The 20,447-nt window shown below is 42.6% G+C and overlaps 1 protein-coding gene and 1 long non-coding RNA gene across 3 annotated transcripts in view; one reads left to right on the plus strand and one right to left on the minus strand.

Annotated features, from left to right (window-relative positions):
• The first annotated feature begins 9 nt into the window (after positions 1-9).
• On the plus strand, positions 10-16,965 carry LOC142830733 (uncharacterized). The gene is made up of 3 exons (XR_012906180.1): positions 10-131; positions 14,708-14,804; positions 16,829-16,965. It is a non-coding gene; the product is annotated as an uncharacterized LOC142830733 (long non-coding RNA).
• Positions 16,821-20,447, minus strand: part of STAG1 (STAG1 cohesin complex component) — a 301,849-nt gene continuing 298,222 nt past the window's right edge. For both annotated transcript variants that reach the window (XM_075937371.1, XM_075937372.1), the window contains exon 35: positions 16,821-20,363. In XM_075937371.1, coding sequence (XP_075793486.1) covers positions 20,340-20,363 — 24 coding nt within the window. In that variant the 3' untranslated portion in view covers positions 16,821-20,339. The remainder of the gene's footprint in view (positions 20,364-20,447) is intronic.

The following is a 20,447-nucleotide window of genomic DNA, read 5'->3' on the forward strand; positions in this document are numbered from 1 at the left end:
ACTCGGCCCCGCCCCTGGCCAGGCTCGCGCACGAGCGGCTGTCTCGCTCGGGCCGGTCCCGTCCCGCCTCCCGGCGCGCAGCGCAAGCGGCGGGGCTGGCGCCAACCCTCCCCCAGGGCCGGAGCGCGCAGGTGGGTGCGGGGCCCCGGGGTGACCGTTAACGTCCCGCGCGGCGGCCTGAGGGGCCCTGCGACACGCGCCGAGCCGGGCCTGGCGCTCGAGACAGGGACTTGCCGCGGGAAAACTCTCTGAGGGGGAGCCCAGAGGAGCCCGCGAGGGAGGGGGGGGGGGATTCGGTAGCAGCCTTCGACTGCCTGAGAGGGGTCCCGAGAGGCTGGTCTCGGGGCGGCAGCACCAGGAGCGATGGTCGGGGGGGGGGGGGGCTGAGTTGGATCGTAGCAAACTCTCTTTCCCGGGGAGGGGGAGCACTGGGTAGGGTCGGGGGGGGGCTGGACTCCCCTCCCTGCCCGGTCAGTCCCAGGGGAGGAGGCGGCGGGGGGGCTGCTTTGAGCAGAAGGTTGGTCTAAATGACTGAAGTCTCCTAAAATCCTATTGAGTCTCTGTTCCGGCGCCCTGGGCAGCGGGCTACAGGGGGTGGGGGCGGGGACTGTGGAAGACCGAGCTGGTCGCACCCTACCCTGCAGGGCGCAAGTAGCCCGGAGGACAAGGCTTCCTTTCCCCTACATGGTACCTGGGGGGCAGGTCAGTCTACTCCCCCTTCGGACTTGAGGAAGTTCTGCAAACATCTCCCTTTGCTCCTCAGCTTCAGGGAGAGGGAGCCCCTATCCTGACCCTCCTGCCAAGCCTCCCTCCCCCCCTCAGCACTATAGTGATGGGCCCTATTCACCCTCCACCTGGACCACCCAAATCCCTGTACATCCACACCTCCCCCCTGAGCACTATCTACCCCACATCCAAACCTCCTTCCCCTGCTGATCCCCAACCACCACCTGAACCCCCCTGCAGAATTCCATTACTATTGCACCCACAATCTGTCAAGCCCTTGTGCACCCCCATTGAGTCACCTGCACCCATATTGCCCCACACTCTCACTTCACACCTAGAGTTGCCCATGCTAAGTCCCTCTGCACTTGCATTCTGCCTTGCTGAGCCTGCTCACCCACATCTGGTACATTTGGCAGGGGCATGGGGGTGTATTGGAGTTGGGTGCAGCCTCAGCCCTGAGTCTGTTCCGGGGGAACTGCACAGTGAACTTCTACCTCAGTGCAGCCAGGTCTGTGCTCCCCCCATGCCTTTTTAGAGTCCCCACATTTATTTGATAAATACAATTTACAGAATTGAAAGTATTCGGCCCAGAATTTTTAATTTTCTTTAGGCTCAATGTCTAGGAGTAATGACTGAAGTGTAGCTAATGTGATGCCCATTTTTAAAAGAGACTCCAGCAGCGATACTGGCAATTACAGGCTGGTACATCTAACAAGTACCGGGCAAACTGATTAAAACTATAGCCAAGAACAGAATGTCAGAAACAACTGAACAGGATTTATTGGGGAAAGAGTCAACATTGTTTTGTTAAAATTGGCTAGAATTTTTTTTTGGGGGGGGTGTCAGGTCAACAAGCACGTGGCCAAGGAGGATCCACTGGATATAGTGTACTTGTTTCAGAAAGCCTTTCACAAGGTCCCTTACCAAAGGCTCTAAAAGCAAAGTTAAGTTGGCATGGGATGAGGGAAAGTTCTCTCATTGGTGAGTGTAAAAGTGAGGAAGCATGTTTAAACAATTAAACAGAATAGGTGGGGTGGAGGGGAGCAGTCCCGTCCCCTCCTGCTCCAGTCCCTACTGGTGGGTGAGGCTTACTGGTTAATGATTCACATCCCTAATGATGATACGGACTTTCAAAGAACTACATGGCCATTTTCCTCCCTTTGCCCAGTATATTTGCAGACTGTGTACAAACCCCATATGGTATTTCATATTTCATCACCTATGCATTAAGTTTTCCCTACCTCTGACAGCTTGTTATATTGCAACATACTACAATGGAAGGCAATATTCTTTTAATACCCTAGCACATCTTTGTAAGCATGTTTGAAAATCTAATAAAACTTCAATGATAAATGTTTAACTGTTGCTTCTGCTTCTTGATCTCCATGAATTGTGGTGATAGTGTGGAGGGTGATGCCAAGATGCTGGAATACCTTCCGCCATTAGCGGATATGCATGACAACCCACAGCCTGTAATAAAAAGTGGATTAGGTCATAAACTGGAAATTCCTGCCATTTGACTAGTATTAACAACAACAAACAAGGAACCAAACACTTACCAGACTTTGGGAGTATTTCTGCCTTTTCTGTTTCTCTTGTTTTGTCAGCAGCGTGCTCTTCCAAGGGAGTCATCAAACAGTTCCTCTGAGTATGGACCCAGGACATGCTCCTGTAGCAAAGCTTCTTTGGAGATAGGTGGGAACACCAGAGTAGGGAGGTGAGAGGTTAAGGGTGATGCTGACTGGTTCTGATTAGATGGAGGAGACAGGAGCAGCTCCCCACCTGCCATGGGCTAGGGATGTTAAATCTCAGGTAATTGAATAGTCAAGTAACCTCATGAATTCTTATTGGTTACTCAACTATTTTATAGTCCCTGGCAGTGGAGCCATCAGCCAGTGCACTCCAGCCCCACTCTCAAGGAGCTCCCTGGCACTCCACGCTGCTGCCTCTGTATCAAAGACAGCAGCATGGGGTGCCAGATGGGAGCTGGTCTGTGAGGTGAACCAGTTTAAAAACCAGCTCCCGTCACGGACCAGCTGCCTGTTAACCTTGGCTGCTGCCTCTGATACAGAGACAGCAGCGTGTGGTGGCAGCAGCCAGTGTCTGGAGGGGGTCTGAGCTACCAGACCTGGCGCAAGCCAGGCTGCTTGCCTGCCTGGATCCTAATACACTTGAAATGAAGAGACGCAGCAGGGGTAGGTCCTGGATCCAGCACGAGCCAGAACTGAGCCAGGCTGATGGCCAGCCTGCTAAAAATTTACCGGGGGGGGGGAGGGGAGGGAGAGAAATGCATGTAGTCTACAGCATTAACCTGTAACCTTTTGCTTATCAGTTAACCTGTTAATCACCCACACTACTACATCCCTACCATGGGCCAGGGGGCTGCCGCAGACGGGTTGCTCTAGCATCCAGAGCAGCCTCTGTCTGCAGTGGACTCAGGTGCCCCACAGGCAGGGACTGCTCTGGCTGGGCTGGAGCAGCCCCGGTGGGTGGGGGAGGGGAGGGCGTTTTATTCCAGCCAGTCTTCTGCCCCTTTAATCGGTTGAACAATATGGGATTTTACATTCCTATGCCAGAGTCATTTTACTAGCTTGATATATGGGGCACCCTGTGAGCTGGCACTAGATTCAAGGGTCAGAAGGTCACAACTCTGGCTGACCAAGCTGTTGTGAACCACTGAGGGCTCAGTACTTGATGCAGTTCCTAGCACCCAATACAAGCCCTAAAAAGAGAGAGGATAACGGAATTTCCAGAGACGTAGTTCTCATCCTTGCTTTTCTGGTAGTCTCTCCTGAACCGCTTTCTCTATTCCCAGTGCAGCCACACTATCTGCTATTTCTTGGTACACATGACATGATCATTTCTGGTCATCTCTGTCACTGAATCTGAACTACTTGCTTGTCTCGTACCAGTGATTTGCTGGAAGCTGATTGTGTTCTCATGACCAGGTAGCACACTTGGCAAAGGTTGTCTACTGATCAGTGGCAAATATGATTGGTTTTCTTTACAGCTCAGTGATCTACAAGAAGAATCTGAGAATTGTAGGTTCTGATATTAGAACCTCCTTATACACAATTCTCCAAGGACAAATTGACTTTACAACCCCAAATTTTTGCCTAATGTGGTTTCTCAGCTTCATTTGAATACTATGGATGTGCAAAACATTGCTTAAGGATTGGATTTAGTATGGATTTCATCCTTACAGTAGGCTCTCCCAATACAATGTATTATATATATAAACATTTGGCAACTAAGAGAGCCATGGATGCGCTGCTGGTTGTAGTAAAGGTAAAGCCTCAGATGAAAAATTCCTCTGGAGCATGAAGGAACTGAGAGACTGAGTTGGAAGTCAAGATAGCATCTGTGGGTGCTTCTCCGTGGAAAATCCCGCAACCTGAGATACCCATTGGAGCTGTTACACCTGAACAAGGAAATACTGATTTAACCAGTTTGTGAAAATAGAAAATCCTTCCCTAGCTAAGCTGAGCCTCACCAGAACAGAAAGAAGTTCCGTTAACTATTTTACAACTCAATGACAGAGACTCAATCTGGGTAGCCAAACCCAGTGATAGATCATTTTGGATGCACCAGAGAAATATAAAACTGCTTTTATTTATGTCATGCTATATCTACTTGTAGCTATCACAATATTAAAAATAAATGGCAGCATTATCCATGCCAATTAAATCAGGATTTCAGACTATATGTGCAAGTTAAGATCTGAAGCTGTTAATAGAAAAGCAAAATGGAGACACCGGAAAATTTATTATATTGGTGCATTCCCAAAAAAGGCTGGAGGAAATTTATACACTTTGATCATAGTGTCTGCTTTCTCCAAATGGGTACAAGCAATCCGTATGAGAAACAACCAGGCAATTGGTACTGTTCTGCATGAGAAGAGCTTTACAAAATGTGGACTTCCCTTGGGTAACTGATTCAGATCAGGGGACATTTTAGTGTACTTAATACTGTAATAAAATTGGGAATACAAGAGGGAAAAATTATCACACATCAACATTGGGAGAAAGAAGTAATATAACTTTAAATTTTACGCTTACTGAATACACTGAAGAAAAACGTTAAGTTGCCCTTAATACTGGTGTCTCTGAGCTATTCCAGATGGGGACAGACAGCATCTTTTACAGGTATAAAATGGTGTTGCCTAAACACCTGCTTTGTGTTGTGCCTGCGTTGGTACAAAGCTGTTGTAACTGATCAATGGTTGCTACAGGTAAAAACACCTAAGAGAAGTTAATCTGTGAGAAGGCACAAACATAGGTATAAGACACAGACTGCTTTTTGCTTTGATGCCACAACAAAGGTGCAAGAATGGTAAATAGGAGATCAAGTAATGTTAAATATCTACAATGAAAAAGGAATACCAGAAAAGTGTTAATCAGTCAAAATAATTATGCAGTTCGAAATCATAATATGAAATGCAATAGGGTGTAAATGCAATAGGGTGTTTGCGGGTATAATATAAATTCTGTTATATATATATATATATATATATTTTCAGAAACAGTTTAAAATGCTTGAAGAGATCCAAGCTGGGAAAATGGCTCACTTCATTGCCAATAAATATTTGTGGACTGGTACAACTGCTCACAGAGGCTGATATCCTCTGAAATCTAGCTGAGGTAAAAATGTCTCCTCTTGATTACTCTTAATATTACAGAAGACTTATTTCTCGCTTTCCCTATCAGTCATCAGGAAGACAGATATGTAGGAGACCATAGACCATAGGCAGCTATCCTCAAAGACTTCATTTTTAAAGAGTGCGGATGGGGTACTTCAAACTCTCGTTAAACAGTCTCATAGGATGGTGACACACACCTTTTCTGGACTGCTATATAATGGATTGACTAATGTGATGCCTAAGGAGCTACGCAACCCATCTATGGTATAAAACATAGTAGTGCGACAAAAACTTGTGAAAGAACTCATCTAAGCAGCCCAATACATTTGAATACTTGGACTGGACATCAGACATGCCATATATGTGACAAATGGAGAATACTGTATGGTCACATAGTAATTAAAAATACAATTATGAAGGGAAGGTCTGTCTAATGAATTAGTTTAATTGGTGTTTTATTCCTAAATTTGAAGCTATTGTTGGATTAATCAAAATTATACCTATGCCCAAATTAGTTGAAACACTAGCAAAAAAAAATCAACCAAGTTTTTGTTTCAAAGGCTGTATAATTACTCCCTAAGATTACAATACCCGTTATAAAAATTTAAATCTACGCTTAATCTTTGCTAAAATGAAAAAAAGCATTTAATTCACAGAAGAAAATTAAATACAGTAAATAATAAAATAGAACTAGTATTAAATTTAACTAGCTAATGAGATCAAATACATACAATTTAACATTATCTAGTTGTGGCATTTAGTTTGAAGATATTATTTTGTATAGAAATGTTGATAATTGTAGTAATGCTTATAATGTGCTGCAAAATAAACTATGTTAAATGACTGCTAAAGAAACAAGAAGGAGAAATAACCAATAGTGGATCATTTTTATACCATCATGTAAAATAAGTGACATCTTTGAAAATATCACATTTCCTAGTGAATGTGCGCATGGGGGGGGGGGGGAGGTGGATGTTAGGGTACATAATTAACTGATGAGGCTCATTGATTAATTCTAATGGTTTCACACACACAGACACACCCGGCTTCTTCTGTATCAGACGCAGGGGTTGGGGGCAATGTTCCCTCTAAGCTTTGGCAGCTGCCCGGGAAAGATTAAAATGTCACTCAGCTGAGTAGCAGAGCACCCACAGTTGGCAGTATCTGTTTCTACTCATGATGCACATTCACACATGTCTTGGTGCACATAGCAACATTTATTCAGCACATGGATGGAAAAAATGGACCATTGGAGGTGGGACCTGATGCTTAAAAGCTGGCTCCCCATGCATACCAGCTCCTGTGGAACTGCCTTCCCCCCACTCTATTGCCTCTGATACAGGGGAGAGGCAGGAGCTGATACATGTGGGAAGCTGGCTTTTAAACTGCCTCCCCCCCCCATTGCTGCCTCCCACAGGCAGCAGTATTGGGGGGGCAGGTGGGAGCCTGGCCCCCCACCCCACACTACTGCCTCCCACAGAGGCAGCAGGAGGGCATAGGGAAGCACCAGCTCCTGCCTGACCCTCGCTTCTCCCACAAGTAAAAATGTAACCTCTATAAATTTAATCAGTTCCATGTTTACAAAAATAAATGTATTTTAACATCCCTAGTAAATATCAAATCTCTTAAATTGATAAACCCCTCAAAGTGCATTCACAGGAACATTTCTTTGTAATGATTCACAAACAAACCAGAACTCTGAATGAAAATCGTATTTATAGAATCATGGCCATTTCTCCAAAGGAAATGTAATTTTGGATAGTTAATGAGTAAATGTGAGGTAATACTTAGGCCAATGTCTTGCTGGAATAAGTATGTGCTTTTTGCTTATTTTGAAGCTTATTTACATAAAATTGTTGATGTGCTTAAAATGACATTGCTAACAGAACAAAGGTAAGAATGTGTTGCAAGTTTTGAGGAAAAAAATTGTCACAAGAAACTGCAAGCCCTCAGGAAAAAAAATGCAGAAATTGGTAAAATGAAGCTTGCATATGCATAATGTTCGGGTTACCAAAAAACCAAAGCGTGATAGCCAACAGGATAAAGGTTAATTTGTAATGTAGAAGTATACAGAAGATCTAAGTGAACATGGGCCTAAACTGGAGAAATATTGACTCCTGAAGAAAAGGACTAAAGGATCTGATCAAAACAACATAGACAGTTATTGTTGAAGAACTTCCCAGTATGACAGACACACCCCTGTATTCACACTCTACATGCTATTGTAATCATTTTGTATCATTTAAAAACTCATAATTGGCTTTAAATTCTGTGCAAACCATGGCTATTGTGGCTGATTCCTTTTTGCAAGCCCAGATATCTAATGAGTGGAAGCCACAAAACCAGTGTGTAAAGGACGGGGAATCCCGTGTTTACCTCAGGAAGGAGGATGGTTGGAAGTCAAGGCAATCTTCCCCCCAAGAATGGTTCCTCACCTGGAAATATCCATTGCAAACCTGTGAAGAAAGAGTCAAAAAGGTGTTTCCAGTATAACTCCACTGAGTACTTGAGAAATCTAGGCCCTGAGCTAAAAAGAATTAAGCCCTATGCAATGCAGCTGTCCTTATCGCAGAAGCCCCAGACGTTCCTATAGTTCTCCTGAGTTTTGTGAGGACTGAGCCTATTGAGGTATATTTAGAATTTATTAAAGTTGAGTAAATAATGAGTGAATAGGGAGGAAAAACAGCTGAATCCATATTACTCTGATTAAGGAAAGCTCTGTCCAAAAAGCTGACTTGTTACCTGACCAAGAAGCGGAGGCTCTGTCAATGGGAAGACAGAAGATTCCTGTAACTTTAGCCAACGTATGTGTGGAAAAGTAACAGTGGGGTCACTGGATAGTATCTAGGAACGTGAATGGTTACAGTTAACCGTTGGCTCAGCCTCCTGCCCAGCCCTGTTTTAAGTGGTTAGCCAGTTAAATATGATGTTTCCGTATAACAAAAGGGAATACTGTGCTAGGATCTCAGAGATGAGTGATAAAATCCCAGAAACTGCTGAGGAGGGAAGGGAAGGTCTCTAACTCTTTTGTAGCAGAAGGAAATAATGTGGTTACAGGGGCTGAGGCTAGCTTCTGCACTGCAGAGCAAAGCAGCATGCCCTCAGGGTTGGGAGATGACCCTTGGGACTGAAGAAGCTGTCTCAGATATCAGGCGCCAGCATTTTGCAGTTGAAAAAGGGATCAGATCCCACTTTAGAGAGCATATGTTGATGTGTTTTAGAGGGAGCCCCCAGAAAAGGAAAATGGGAAGAGGGGATTTTTAAAAGAAAATGGGAGATTGTATAGTTGCCCTGAGCAACTCTTTCAGCATTTGCTTGTACCTACCCAGCATTGTGGAGAATTGGTTACTAACATGATTGTCCCTTTGCTGGTCCCTTGGGTGCACAGACAAGAGGAAGTTACTGGTCATTCAAGATGTGTGGTCCCAATCTACATTCTACTGAGAGTTATACACATGCACCATTGCGTCCAGAGCCAAAGAATGTTACTGTAGTATTGTCCATTGGTTTGTGCATGCATTCTTGCTTCCTCTCATGGTTTCATCTGAGGCAATAAAGGTGGGATGGACTGACAGTCCTCATTTCCTTCACCACCACAAAACAAACATCTACAAGAGAGGGGAAGGAAGGCAGAAAAGGGCCACACATCTTGAAGAATCTCCAGTTGGAGATGAGTTACCTCTTCTTCAACTGATGGTCCCTCTTGCAGTCCACTGAGGTAGTTAAGCAGTATCTAATTAAGAGGAAGATGGGATTACCATGCAAAATGAAATATCACAGCCTTGCACCTACGTGTAAAGAGCAGCAAAGAATGTACCCAGCACTACATAGCTGCCCTTCATATATCCAAAAGTGGTACAACATGAAGCACAGACATAGTTGATGTTTGTGCTTTTGTGGAGTGGGCTTGTATCCCAAAGGGTGGAAATTGTTTTAACAATTGATAGCAGAGCATAATGCACCCTGAAATCCACTTAGAAATCCATGTTGTGGAAATTGTCCCATAATCCATTCAGCTACAGTGATAAACAGTCTGGAAGACTTTTTGAATGGTCTTGTCCTCTGCAGGTAGAAGGCCAAGGCCCTGCAGATGTTGTTCTTCTGCTGATGCACAAGGTTTTGGGAGAAAGTAGGTAAGGGTATGGGGTTGGCTGAGGTGGAAGTGCGATACAACTTTGGCAGAAACTTGGAGTGCAGATGCAGGGAAACATTCTCATGAAATGTGATGGGGGGGGGGTGTCTGCCATTATAGCCCTCATTTCACCTACCGTTTTCACGGAAGCAATAGCTGCCAAGAAGGCAACCTTAATGGAAAGGAGAGATAGGGAGCATTAGGCCAAAGATTCAAAGGAAATTCATTAAGATTGAGAGGATGAAGTTGAGGTCCCATCGAGTTGGGAGCGGGATGATGATGGGTTGAATGGGTGGATAAGTATGAAGGAGGACCTTTCAAAACCTACTAGCCAACGGATGTGTAAACATGGAGTGCCCTTCCACTGGAGGATGAAAAGCAATAACAGATGCTGTATGCACCTTGATCAAATGGAAGGTGAGTCCTGACATCTTCAGGGACGAAAGGTGGTAAAAAAAATGGGGAAAGGGTGATATCCATGTTCTCAGAGTCCTTTGTGTGACCCAGGAAACGAATCATTGACACTTAGCCTGATAGGAATGTCCTGTGGATTCCTTCCAGCCAATGTCTTGAACTGCTAATGAACATTCCTGTTCAAGCAAAGATGTCCTTCCAAACCACAAACTCTGAAGTGAATGAATGTCTGTGGATCAGGATGCCTGCTGTATTGTGCGAGCAGTTCTAGAAACGTTGGCAGCAGAACAGGGGACCCTCTGACATGTAAGAGGGGAGAACAGAATTGATGAAGTAAAAAACAGGTGATGAGAATAACTGGCTCTCTCCCACCTGATCTGTGGAGGACACATGACAGTAGCAATAGCAGGGAAAAGCATAACTGGTCTGGTCCAATCAGCGAATGACAAGCTCATTTCCTGGTAACAGGTGCCCTTGGAGCATGACCTGATGAATTTGCTGTTGGTGCAAGAGGCAAGAAGCTCACTGTTTGGAGTTACTCGTCAAGTGAAAACATCGCTGACTGTGATGTCATGGAGATCCCGTTTGTAGCTGGCATGAATTTCCAACTCAGAAAATATGCAAGCAGATGGAGCAGAGTCCCCGCAAGATAGGCTGCTGACAACAGTACCTTTGGGGCTTATAGATAAACCAGTTCTGCACAAAGTGCTAGAGACCACATATTTCCCTTGGTGTGTTGGAGAAGCAAAATGATTGATGGCTCTGTTGAAGTCTGTGATGAGGAGATTGAAGAACAGGGTCATTCGGTTGCCTTTTCCTTGCAAGAAGGCTCATAGGGCCATTGATAGAATGGAGAAATTCTGACTCGTGTCAGTAGCAGTTGGCAGAACTTGTAAATACCCAATAGTCATAGCTGGTTCTGGAATCCTTGAAGGAGTAGAAGGAATTACTGGTTTTCTGATGGAAGAGGTGAGTCTTATGGGAAGGAAAGTCCTCTATGGTATTCCGCACTTCTTAGGGGAAACCAGATGAACAAAGTCACAATTCCCTCCTTGTGACAGTCCCCAGAGCCACCAGCTTGAAGAGGTGTCTGCTGTTTCCACTGAGGTCTGGAATGTCATCCTCACAACCAGTTTGCCTTCCTCTGAGATAGCCTGGAAGCAGGCACAATACTACTGGGGAAGCTGCTATGCAAAATCTGCCACTTTGCTGTAAAGTAAGGAAATCGTATTTAGTGCCAGGTGATTGTAAATCTGGAATTAAAAGCTGGCTGAGAGGACTTTGGGACCCGGAAGGTTCTGCCATTTAGCCTTCTTGTGTGCCAGGATTGAGTATGGGTGTTGCTGCCTGCCGTGCTCCATCACTGCTTGTATCACAGGAGAATTGGGTGGGGGTGAGACAACAGAAACTCAGATCCTTTTCCTGATACGCAGTACCTCTTCTCTGCCCTCCCTCCACCTTCCAGGGAGGATAGGTGCAGAAATGGCAGGAGTGAGCCAGATAGTCTGAGTCAGCTACAGAATAGCATCACTGATGAGTAGAGCCACTCTGGTAAGTACCGAGACAAGATGTCAACAAACTGATGCTGTTTGTCCTGTACCTCCTTTAGTGGAATATGGAGGGTCTCAGCCACCCTGAATAAGAGATCCTAGAACTGGTGGTAGTCATCTAGGAGCAAGGTTGGAACCAAAGACTGCAGTATCTGGAGATGACAAAATGAACTGCTCCTGTTCTGTGTACTGGTGGAGCCAGGCTGAGCAGTTCATCCTCCAATACTGGTTACAAACACAGATGCAAGGATGCCCAAAAAGGAGAGATGAGGGACTCTTCCCTTGCTGAATAAGAAGGTTCTGATGATGGATTCTGAGGCCAGGACCACCAGCATAGCCAAGATGACGAATCCATCGGATGATGCAGAGGGCACCAAGGAGCAGGGCGCTAGTGACCTGGGAAAATGGAGGATATTTTGTAATATTCTGTTTTGGAAGAACCTTTAGATATTTGTATATACTGTGAGAGAGGGTCCCTGCTCTGTCCAGGTGAATCCTCTAATGCTGAGAAGCCAGATCCTGGTTCAAACAGTGGTACCACTGGAACTAGAGGAACCATATGAGACATAGAGGAGAGGGTGGAAACATGACCTGAAGGAAGTAAGTCCAATTTAGGAGAATGTGCCTCTTCAGGTGGGAGCTGAAACGAAAAAATGTGGAGATCTTGCCTCCACCAAACTAAAGAGTTCATGAGGCCTGGGCACCAACTCTAGCCTCCCCAGAGTAAACAGTATGTAATCCACAACCAGAATCCAAGCCAGAACAGAGAATTGCTTTGGAACTGAAGGTTCCTTTGACACAGGGAGTGCCAACTTGGATGGCGTACATAGCTCGATGGATAGAACCAGTGGGTGCAGTTGTCTGTGTGACTTGTGCTTGTGAACTTTGGAATGTGCTACTTCTCCATGGCTGGAACACATGGAAGGTACGTTGTCTTCTCTGGGCCTGGAGGAAAACTTATTGCCATGCTTATGCACATGCTTCCTTGCCTCACATCATGACTAGGCCCTAGTACAGGGTTCCCAGTGCCAATACTAGTGGAACCAGACTGGATCTCCATGGTAAGAGGTGCATGTCTGGGTTTTTAAGGGGAGATTCCCTGGTCTGAGTCTAATTGCAACCTTATGGCAATCTCTAAGAGGTGCTTTTTGAGACAGAGAGCCTGGTCTTCTTAGGTACAGCTTGGGAAGGAGGGGCAGGTAATGCACCTGGATGCAGTGTGGGCTTCTCCCAAGCAGTAAAGATGGCATTGGTGCTTGTAGCTGTTGGAGACTGAGCACAGGCCAGAAGTGCAGATCTTGACCCTGGCATCTTCGGTACAATGCAGAACCTAGGGGGTATGTGTCAGGACAGAATGGGAAGGAACCATAAAAAACGTCATCTCAAGTCATAAAATGAATATTACTAAAACTACAGCAAAACAAAAAAGGTAACAGTGTACAATACTAAAAACAGTCAAACATGTCACACAGATGAGATGAGAGTAGAAGCTCTGACATGGAACTTGCAATAGCGAGAAAGAACTGATGAGGGTATGGTTGCTCCTCTCTCCCCTTTATTGCCCCAGAGGAAATTATGAAAGCAGCAGGGGTGTGCATGTGTGAACCAACAGACAATACTACTATTGAATTCTTCATCTCTGGATGCATGGCACGTGTATAACCACAAGGACTACCACTCAAAGAAGCACCTATCAGAGATTCAAGAAAATTTCTACTGGCCAGGAATACAGATTTATAGTGAAGAATTACTGCAGGATTAGTGAATTTTGGCAAAAGAAAGAGACCTCTAGGACTCCAGATGGTTCCTGTACATCTGTTGTCTGTAATACAAGCGGCATTTACGAGGGCAATAAACAGTGTGGATCTTTTGTCACATACTAGCCAAGGGGGCAAGAAATATATCTTGGTGGTAGATTTTGCCACCAGATTGTTAGAGCTACTGCCTCAAGCTCTGAGGCACATGGCGAGCCAGTAACTAAATATGCAGGTTCAGAAAAAGTTAAAAGACAGGATGAAGGATATATCTGCTGACTTAAAATTATTACAGGATATGGCCACCTCCCAACAGACCCTATAGTGCCAAGAGCAAGATGCAGGAATAAATTCACACAGAAATACAAAGCAGGTTAGTCCTGGAAGTAATTAAAGGGTCTGACAGCTGCTAGGGACCAAGCAAACAGGTGATACCCAGGACAACACAACACTAAGATTTTGATTTTAGAAAACTCAGTATGGTCATAGTAACAGATGTGTATCTCAGGGCTAGAACTGATGATATGCTGGACATTTTGAGCAAAGCTAAACATCTTAGTTCTTTGAATTTAACTAGAGGTTACTGGCAAATTTCTTTAAATAAGGAAGCATCGAAAAATTGCTTTAATCATTGATACGGGAGTTCACAATGTAGCCATTTTATTTAATGCAAGAACCATTTTTCGGAGGCTGGTCAAAGTGTGAAATGATTTGCAGAAGTGTGCAAGGGCATATATCAGTGACATTGCAATGTTTAGCAACACTTGGTCTGATCACACACACACACACACACACACACACACACACACACACACACACACACACACACACAGTAAAGTTCTGTAAGTGTAAAATTGGAGCAGACAGAATTCTTTATTTGGGATATTGGGCAGATGGGGGTCAAATATTCCCAGGTAACAATGAAAATTGAAGCCACTGGTAAATATATTACAGAAGGTTTTTTTGTAGGCTCAGAGACTTTGTATCTACAAAAAGTAAAAAATATCCTCCTGTAAAAAGATTGAGTTTAAAGTGGTATGTAGAAAGAAAGACACATCAAGAGGGTTTTGATAAGGGAAAGAAAAATCTTGTCTCAAAATCTTTTTCTTAATAGTCCAGATTTTGACAAAATGTTTGAACAAAGTACAGATGATTCAGACACTGGGTTTGGGGCTTACAGTGATTTGACATAGGAACTGTGTATACAAAGGGAAAAGAAGAGATGATGGCAGATGCCTTGTCCAGGAAAGAGGGCCTCATCCTCCATGTCGGCCAATAACTAATCCTACTGACGCTTTGTAAGGGAAAGAGGTGCAATGGAAGGTACCACTGTATGGTAGTTAAATAATCTCTATGTAAAATATGGCATATAAGGTATTATTTGAAAAGTCTTAATTTGCTGGTCAGTATTGCCCTGGTAAAATACATGTGGCAATATGTGTGTGAAGATTCCTCTGTATGAAGATATTAACACATGTTCTGCACCCAACAGCTCTGCCCAAGCAGAAGTCAGGTCTGTCCTAACCAAAGGAAGGAATGTGTATTTTTGCCTTAATTTACATTTAATCAGTAACTGGATCATCAAGCAGGTAAGAAAAATAAAGGAAACAAAGGAAATTCAAACAGGCAAAATAACCCAGCAGGGAATATGCTTCCACAAGCTTTCTGTCTCTAGGTCTCAGCTGGAAATGTTTTGCAAGGGAGGTACTGAAAGTAGAAAAAGGAGAGAAAAACATCCTCTCCCACCCCACACCAAGGTTACAAGACAGGAGGTGACAGCCCTCCACTAGTATGGATTACACTATATATGAGACTCCGAATGTGATAACTTGGGCTGATGAAATGTATCTGGCATAAATGTATCTGTAGATACTATATGTGACAATAATTCTGTCTGGAATTTATAAATAGGAAAATTGATTACGCCTAAAATGGAAGATGATAAAATATGGGTAAGATCTGTTGAGAAACAGTCAAATGAAAAAAGAGTTTCATTCAATCACGTCAGGTAATGTCAGACAGATAAATAATAACAAGTTTTTAAAGTTCTTATATAGAAATGCTAGAAGTCTAAATAATAAGAGGGGTGAACTAGAGTGCCTCCTATTGCATGAAGATATTGATATAATAGGCATCACAGAAACTTGGTGGAATGAGCATAATCAACCAAAATACATCAGAAAATATGTGAAAGAAAGCAGAGAGTCAAAGGAAGTAAAAATTGTAAATGAATCAAACTGTTGCATGGAATCTTCATGGATAATTCCATGTTCTAATAATATGAATGTAGTTGTAGGGATACGTAATTTGTTGAGGGAAAAGTCAATCATGCCTCACCAATCTACTAGAATTCTTTGAGGGAGTCAGCAAGCATGTGGACAACGGAGATCCAGCAGACAGTGTACTTAATTTTCCAGAAAGTCTTTGACAAATCCCTCACCAAAGGTTCTTAAGTAATATAAGCTGTCACGGGATAAGAGGGCAGATCCTCTCATGAATTAATAGCTAGTTAAAAGATAGGAAACAAAGGGTAGAAATAAATGGTAATTTTTCAGACTGGAGAGAGGTATCCCCCAGTGGTCCATACTGGGACCAATCCTATATAACATTCATAAATGATTTGGAGAGAGGGGTAAACAGGTGGCAAAATTTGCAGATGATATCAAGCTGCTCAAGACAATTAATTCCAAAACAGACTATGAAGATCTTCCAAAGGAGCTCATAAAACTAGGTGAATAGGCAACAAAATGGCAGATGAATTTTACTGTTGATAAATGCAAAGTAATCATAGTGGAAAACATAATCCCAACTATACATATAAAATGTTGGGAACTAATTGAGATGTTACCACTCAAGAGCAAGATTTTGGAGTCATTGTGGGTAGTTCTCTGAAAACATCCAATCAATGTGCAGCAGCAGTCAAAAAAAAAAAAAAAAAAAAAGAAACAGAATGTTAGCAATCATTAAAAAAGGGATAGAGAATGAGATAGAGAATATTTTATTGTCTGCATATAAATCCATAGTACGCCCACATCTTGTTGCCTCAGCTCAAAAAAAGTATCTGGTCACTGGGAAAAAGTTCAGAAAAGGGCAACAAAAATGGAATGGCTGCCATATGAGGAGAGATTAATTAGACTGGAACTTTTTGTTTTAGGAACGAGGAGATGTGATAGGTCTATAAAATCATCACTGGTGTGGCAAAAGTAATATGGAAAAGTTATTTACTTGTTTCTATAAGAACTAAGAGGTCACCAAAATGAAATTAATAGGTAGCAGGTTATAATCAAACATTGCAGTCAATCTATGGAACTCCTTGCCAAAGGACAGACCAGAAGCATGATAGGGTTAAAAAAACTATATAAATTCATGGAGGTTAGGATGGGCAGGAATGGTGACCCTAGCCTCTGTTTGTCTGAAGCTGGGAATGAGCGATGGATCACTTGATTACCTGTTCTGTTCATTCCCACCTGGCATTGGCCACTGTTGGCAGACAGGATACTGGGCTAGATGGACCTTTGGTCTGACCTAATATGGCCGCTCTTATGTTTTAAATTGGGTAGATTTGTGACAGTTTCCCAACAGGTCATTTAATTAAAAAAAAAAAAAAAAAAAGAGACAAGAATGACCAGGACACCTACCTGGGAAGTCGAAGATGCTGGAACCAGTTACCATGCTGCCATCACTATTTCATTATTTATCCAAACTGAATTAGCATCAACAGAAGAGACTTGTGGAGACTGTGCACCAAATCAGAACAGTCCGGAGCTCAGTGGTTACGCCCTCTTGAGAGATCTCCTTTCACCGATCTTTTGGCAGACACAGATTTGACCCAAGTTTGGCACATCCCAGGCCAATGTGCTAAATCACTGAGTTAAATATTATACGGTGGGTATCAGCACCACCTCCTCTTTTTTTCACCTTCCCCTCCGATGTTTGTGGAATAAAGCAGGTGCCTAATTCATTTCCAAAAGAAATGCCTTACATGCCTAACCTACTTGACTTCAGGTAGCTGATTTGTCTGTGACTTAGCATCCACTCTTGTCATCATCATCTCCCACAGGCCAGCTCAGGCAGCTCCCTGCCTAGTGTGCTAGCCTTTGCAGATCACATTCTAAGGCTCCTATCTCTCCCCATTAAATGAATAGGGAGTCTAGCTCAGGGTTTGTGGACTGCAGTGATGTTCCTTGGCATCATACTGCGTAGGACTGCAATGACTAAGTCCCTTTGTAGACTAAGGCCAGAGAAGTGATCCAACATGAACATGACTCAACCTGGTAATGGCAGATCTAGAACAAAATACAGGTCCCTGGAACCTTAGCTCAGTGCCCTACCTACTGGACCACATTGGCTCTTCACCAGTTCACCCAATTATCTCTGGTAACCAGTACCAGCAGATACCTCAGTTCTTCTAGACACTGTAGAAGCGAGTGCATTCACAGCTTGGCACTGATGAAGTTCATGTAAGACTTTCAAGTAGCAGTCACCCACATGAATTTGTACATTTTTAGCACAAACTCCAACCTATTGGAATGTTAAACCTTTTCATTTCTTAATCATCCCTGTACTTTACCCAGATGGGGTGGGTTACTTGAGCTTTAAGAGGAAGAAGTCTAATTCACCGGAAATGTGTCTCAATCACACGAAACCCTGTAACAGTTTAAAATTCCCAGACTCATGACAACTCATCAGAATTACTGCAAACAACGAACACAAATCTCTTTTGCCCTGAGACCTAAGACTGAGTATGAGCAATACCATAGGAAGTTTGGAGAAGGAGTCGGAGCTTAAAGTGAAAGCTGTCTTTCAGCCTTAATTTTGGGGGTATTCTGTGATGACTGGCCAGATGCTATTTTAAAATGCTGTATGGCGAAGAGGATGCTCACCACACACACATGACTTTGAATAGTTTATTAAAGGAAAGGTGAAGCATCAGTTTTAAATTGTACAAAAGGAAAAAAAACCCTCATATTGTAAATGTACAATTTACAGAATTACTAGCAAAACCAATCAAGAAGACACTCTCAATACAAAAAAACCTATTGACTGCAAACTGAACTGGAAACCCGTTGGAGGGGATGTTCAAGTGACCTTTGTTGTGTTATACAGTAGTCTACAATGTATAACTAAGGGTTCAGTTTTCCACACAGAGAACTGTGAAGCACAAGATTTGTCTGTGACTATGACTCAAATCATGCAGCATTTATTATGCTACTATGCTCACAGAACAACAGTGCTGACAGGATAATGCAGCCATTCCGGCCAACCCTCTACCCCCTGGGGGTAACTTGCATCCTTGTTGTTATAAAGCAATGATCCAGCAACCTCAGAGGCTGTTACAATAGTCATCCATCTACGCTCGAGGAATGGCTGAATTACCAAGTTAAACATTTTTGGCAACCAAATCTTTCTGAGAACTGTACACATTTTGAGAAAAATCTCAGCTGTTAAAAGAATGAAAAGAATGATCTGTTTTGACATGGGTTGTTTTTCCCTCCCCGGAGGTAAGCACTAGGTGTACAAGTTATTTTTAAAATGACCTTGTAAAAGAGAAAACTCCAAGATAATTTTGTAGTTGCTAATAAAAAGCAACTCTAAACCTGCTGTGCTTGAAGTGGGTCAGTCTGCTTTGTATCTCAAATGCTAACATCCAGACTTAGAAAGGAAGATTAACATTTTGTTGCTGATTTTCAGAGGTGCTTTTTCAGTGGGAGTTGTGGGTGGTCAGCATCTCTGAAGATCAGCCCAGTTTTAAACTACGGTAACAGCTACTAGGCAGAGTCAGAAAATCTAAGCATAATGAGATTCCAAATCATTGAAGACACTGAAAATTTCTTATTACAATGAATTAGGTGAGAACTTTTTGGGTTTTTTTACTTTTTTGAAAAACTGTATTTTTTCAAAGAATTACTCTTAATATGCACAGTTAACACTGAAAATGTAGCTGTAGTCCATTGTAAGCTTAAGAACTTCACCATCTACGCACAAATTTCTATGCAGCACAAACAGTACTTCTAAATGGCAAAATTAATTTACAAAAATAGCACAAAAGGGTATTTGCAGCATGGAAAGTAGACTTTTTATATGGTACAATTAAAATTGCTTTTAGAATGCTAAAGCGATTCCATTTCCCCCCCTCCCCCTTGATGTATTTTATATAGCAAAGTTGCTGTTTATGTACCTTGGATTGACAGGGCATGAAATAGGTAGTAAAAACAGCAAAGTGACTACTTGAGAACCATTTGTGTGTTTTACTGAGAATACTTTATTTGCTGGTATAAGTTGCTAAAAATGCACAGAGCAAGTACCAATAGAAAATGTACTGTTTTTGTGTCCCCTAGTGCTATATAAAATGAATGTTACACAGCATCTGTTGGAAAAGTGGCTTCGTGGACATCTCTTATTTTATGCCCCATTATAAATAAAAATAAATCTTCTCAAGAGTATAAAATCTGGGTTTATCATATCAGAATCTGACTTTTTTTTGGCAGAGATGCACTTCATTAGAATTCTAGCCTCTTTTGTAAGAGTGTTCTGAACTTTTCAATGCCTATTAGAGGATATGCACGTACCATACTGTTAATTAAATCCAGTGTGTTCAAAAACACATTTCTGTAGCCAGGATGACCTGCTTATAGCATCATTGCTAGTCAGTCACTGACAGGCATAAGTTTAATAAAAATGGCTAGCTTTTAAAACATAAAAAGGCAAATGTTAAAACAGTTTTAAATTGTACAGCAGAAAAATAAAGTTAAAAAGTTTTTTGTTTTCATTTAATGTTTTCAGAAAACATGTGTAGAACAGTGTTTATTTTGACAGCTGTCTCAACAATTTAAAACTCCCTTCCCATCCAGAAAAAAACATCTGTATAAGGACAGTCAAGAATGTGATACAAATGATTTTTTAAGTCAGCCTTTCTGAGGTGATTGGATTGGCCAACATTCCTTTGTATCATTAAGAAGGTCCTCTTCTCCTCTTTTACTACAAAATGGGATTGACCTTAATCATTTGGTTAAAAATCAAACCGTATCACATCAAAAATGTGGTTTCATACAAGCTATCACAGTATATAGGCCTCTAGCTCTAAACAATAGAGTTCCAAATTTGTAAAATGTCTTCTCCAGACTTCAGAACATAGGCATTCCAAATCCCTAGAAAAATGATTAAAATATATCAGTTAACTTTACAGATAAAATAAAATAAAGCAAACAAATGGCAAAAAATGCTCAATAAAA

Source organism: Pelodiscus sinensis, chromosome 10 (assembly GCF_049634645.1).
Source record: "Pelodiscus sinensis isolate JC-2024 chromosome 10, ASM4963464v1, whole genome shotgun sequence".
Lineage (NCBI taxonomy): Eukaryota > Metazoa > Chordata > Testudines > Trionychidae > Pelodiscus > Pelodiscus sinensis.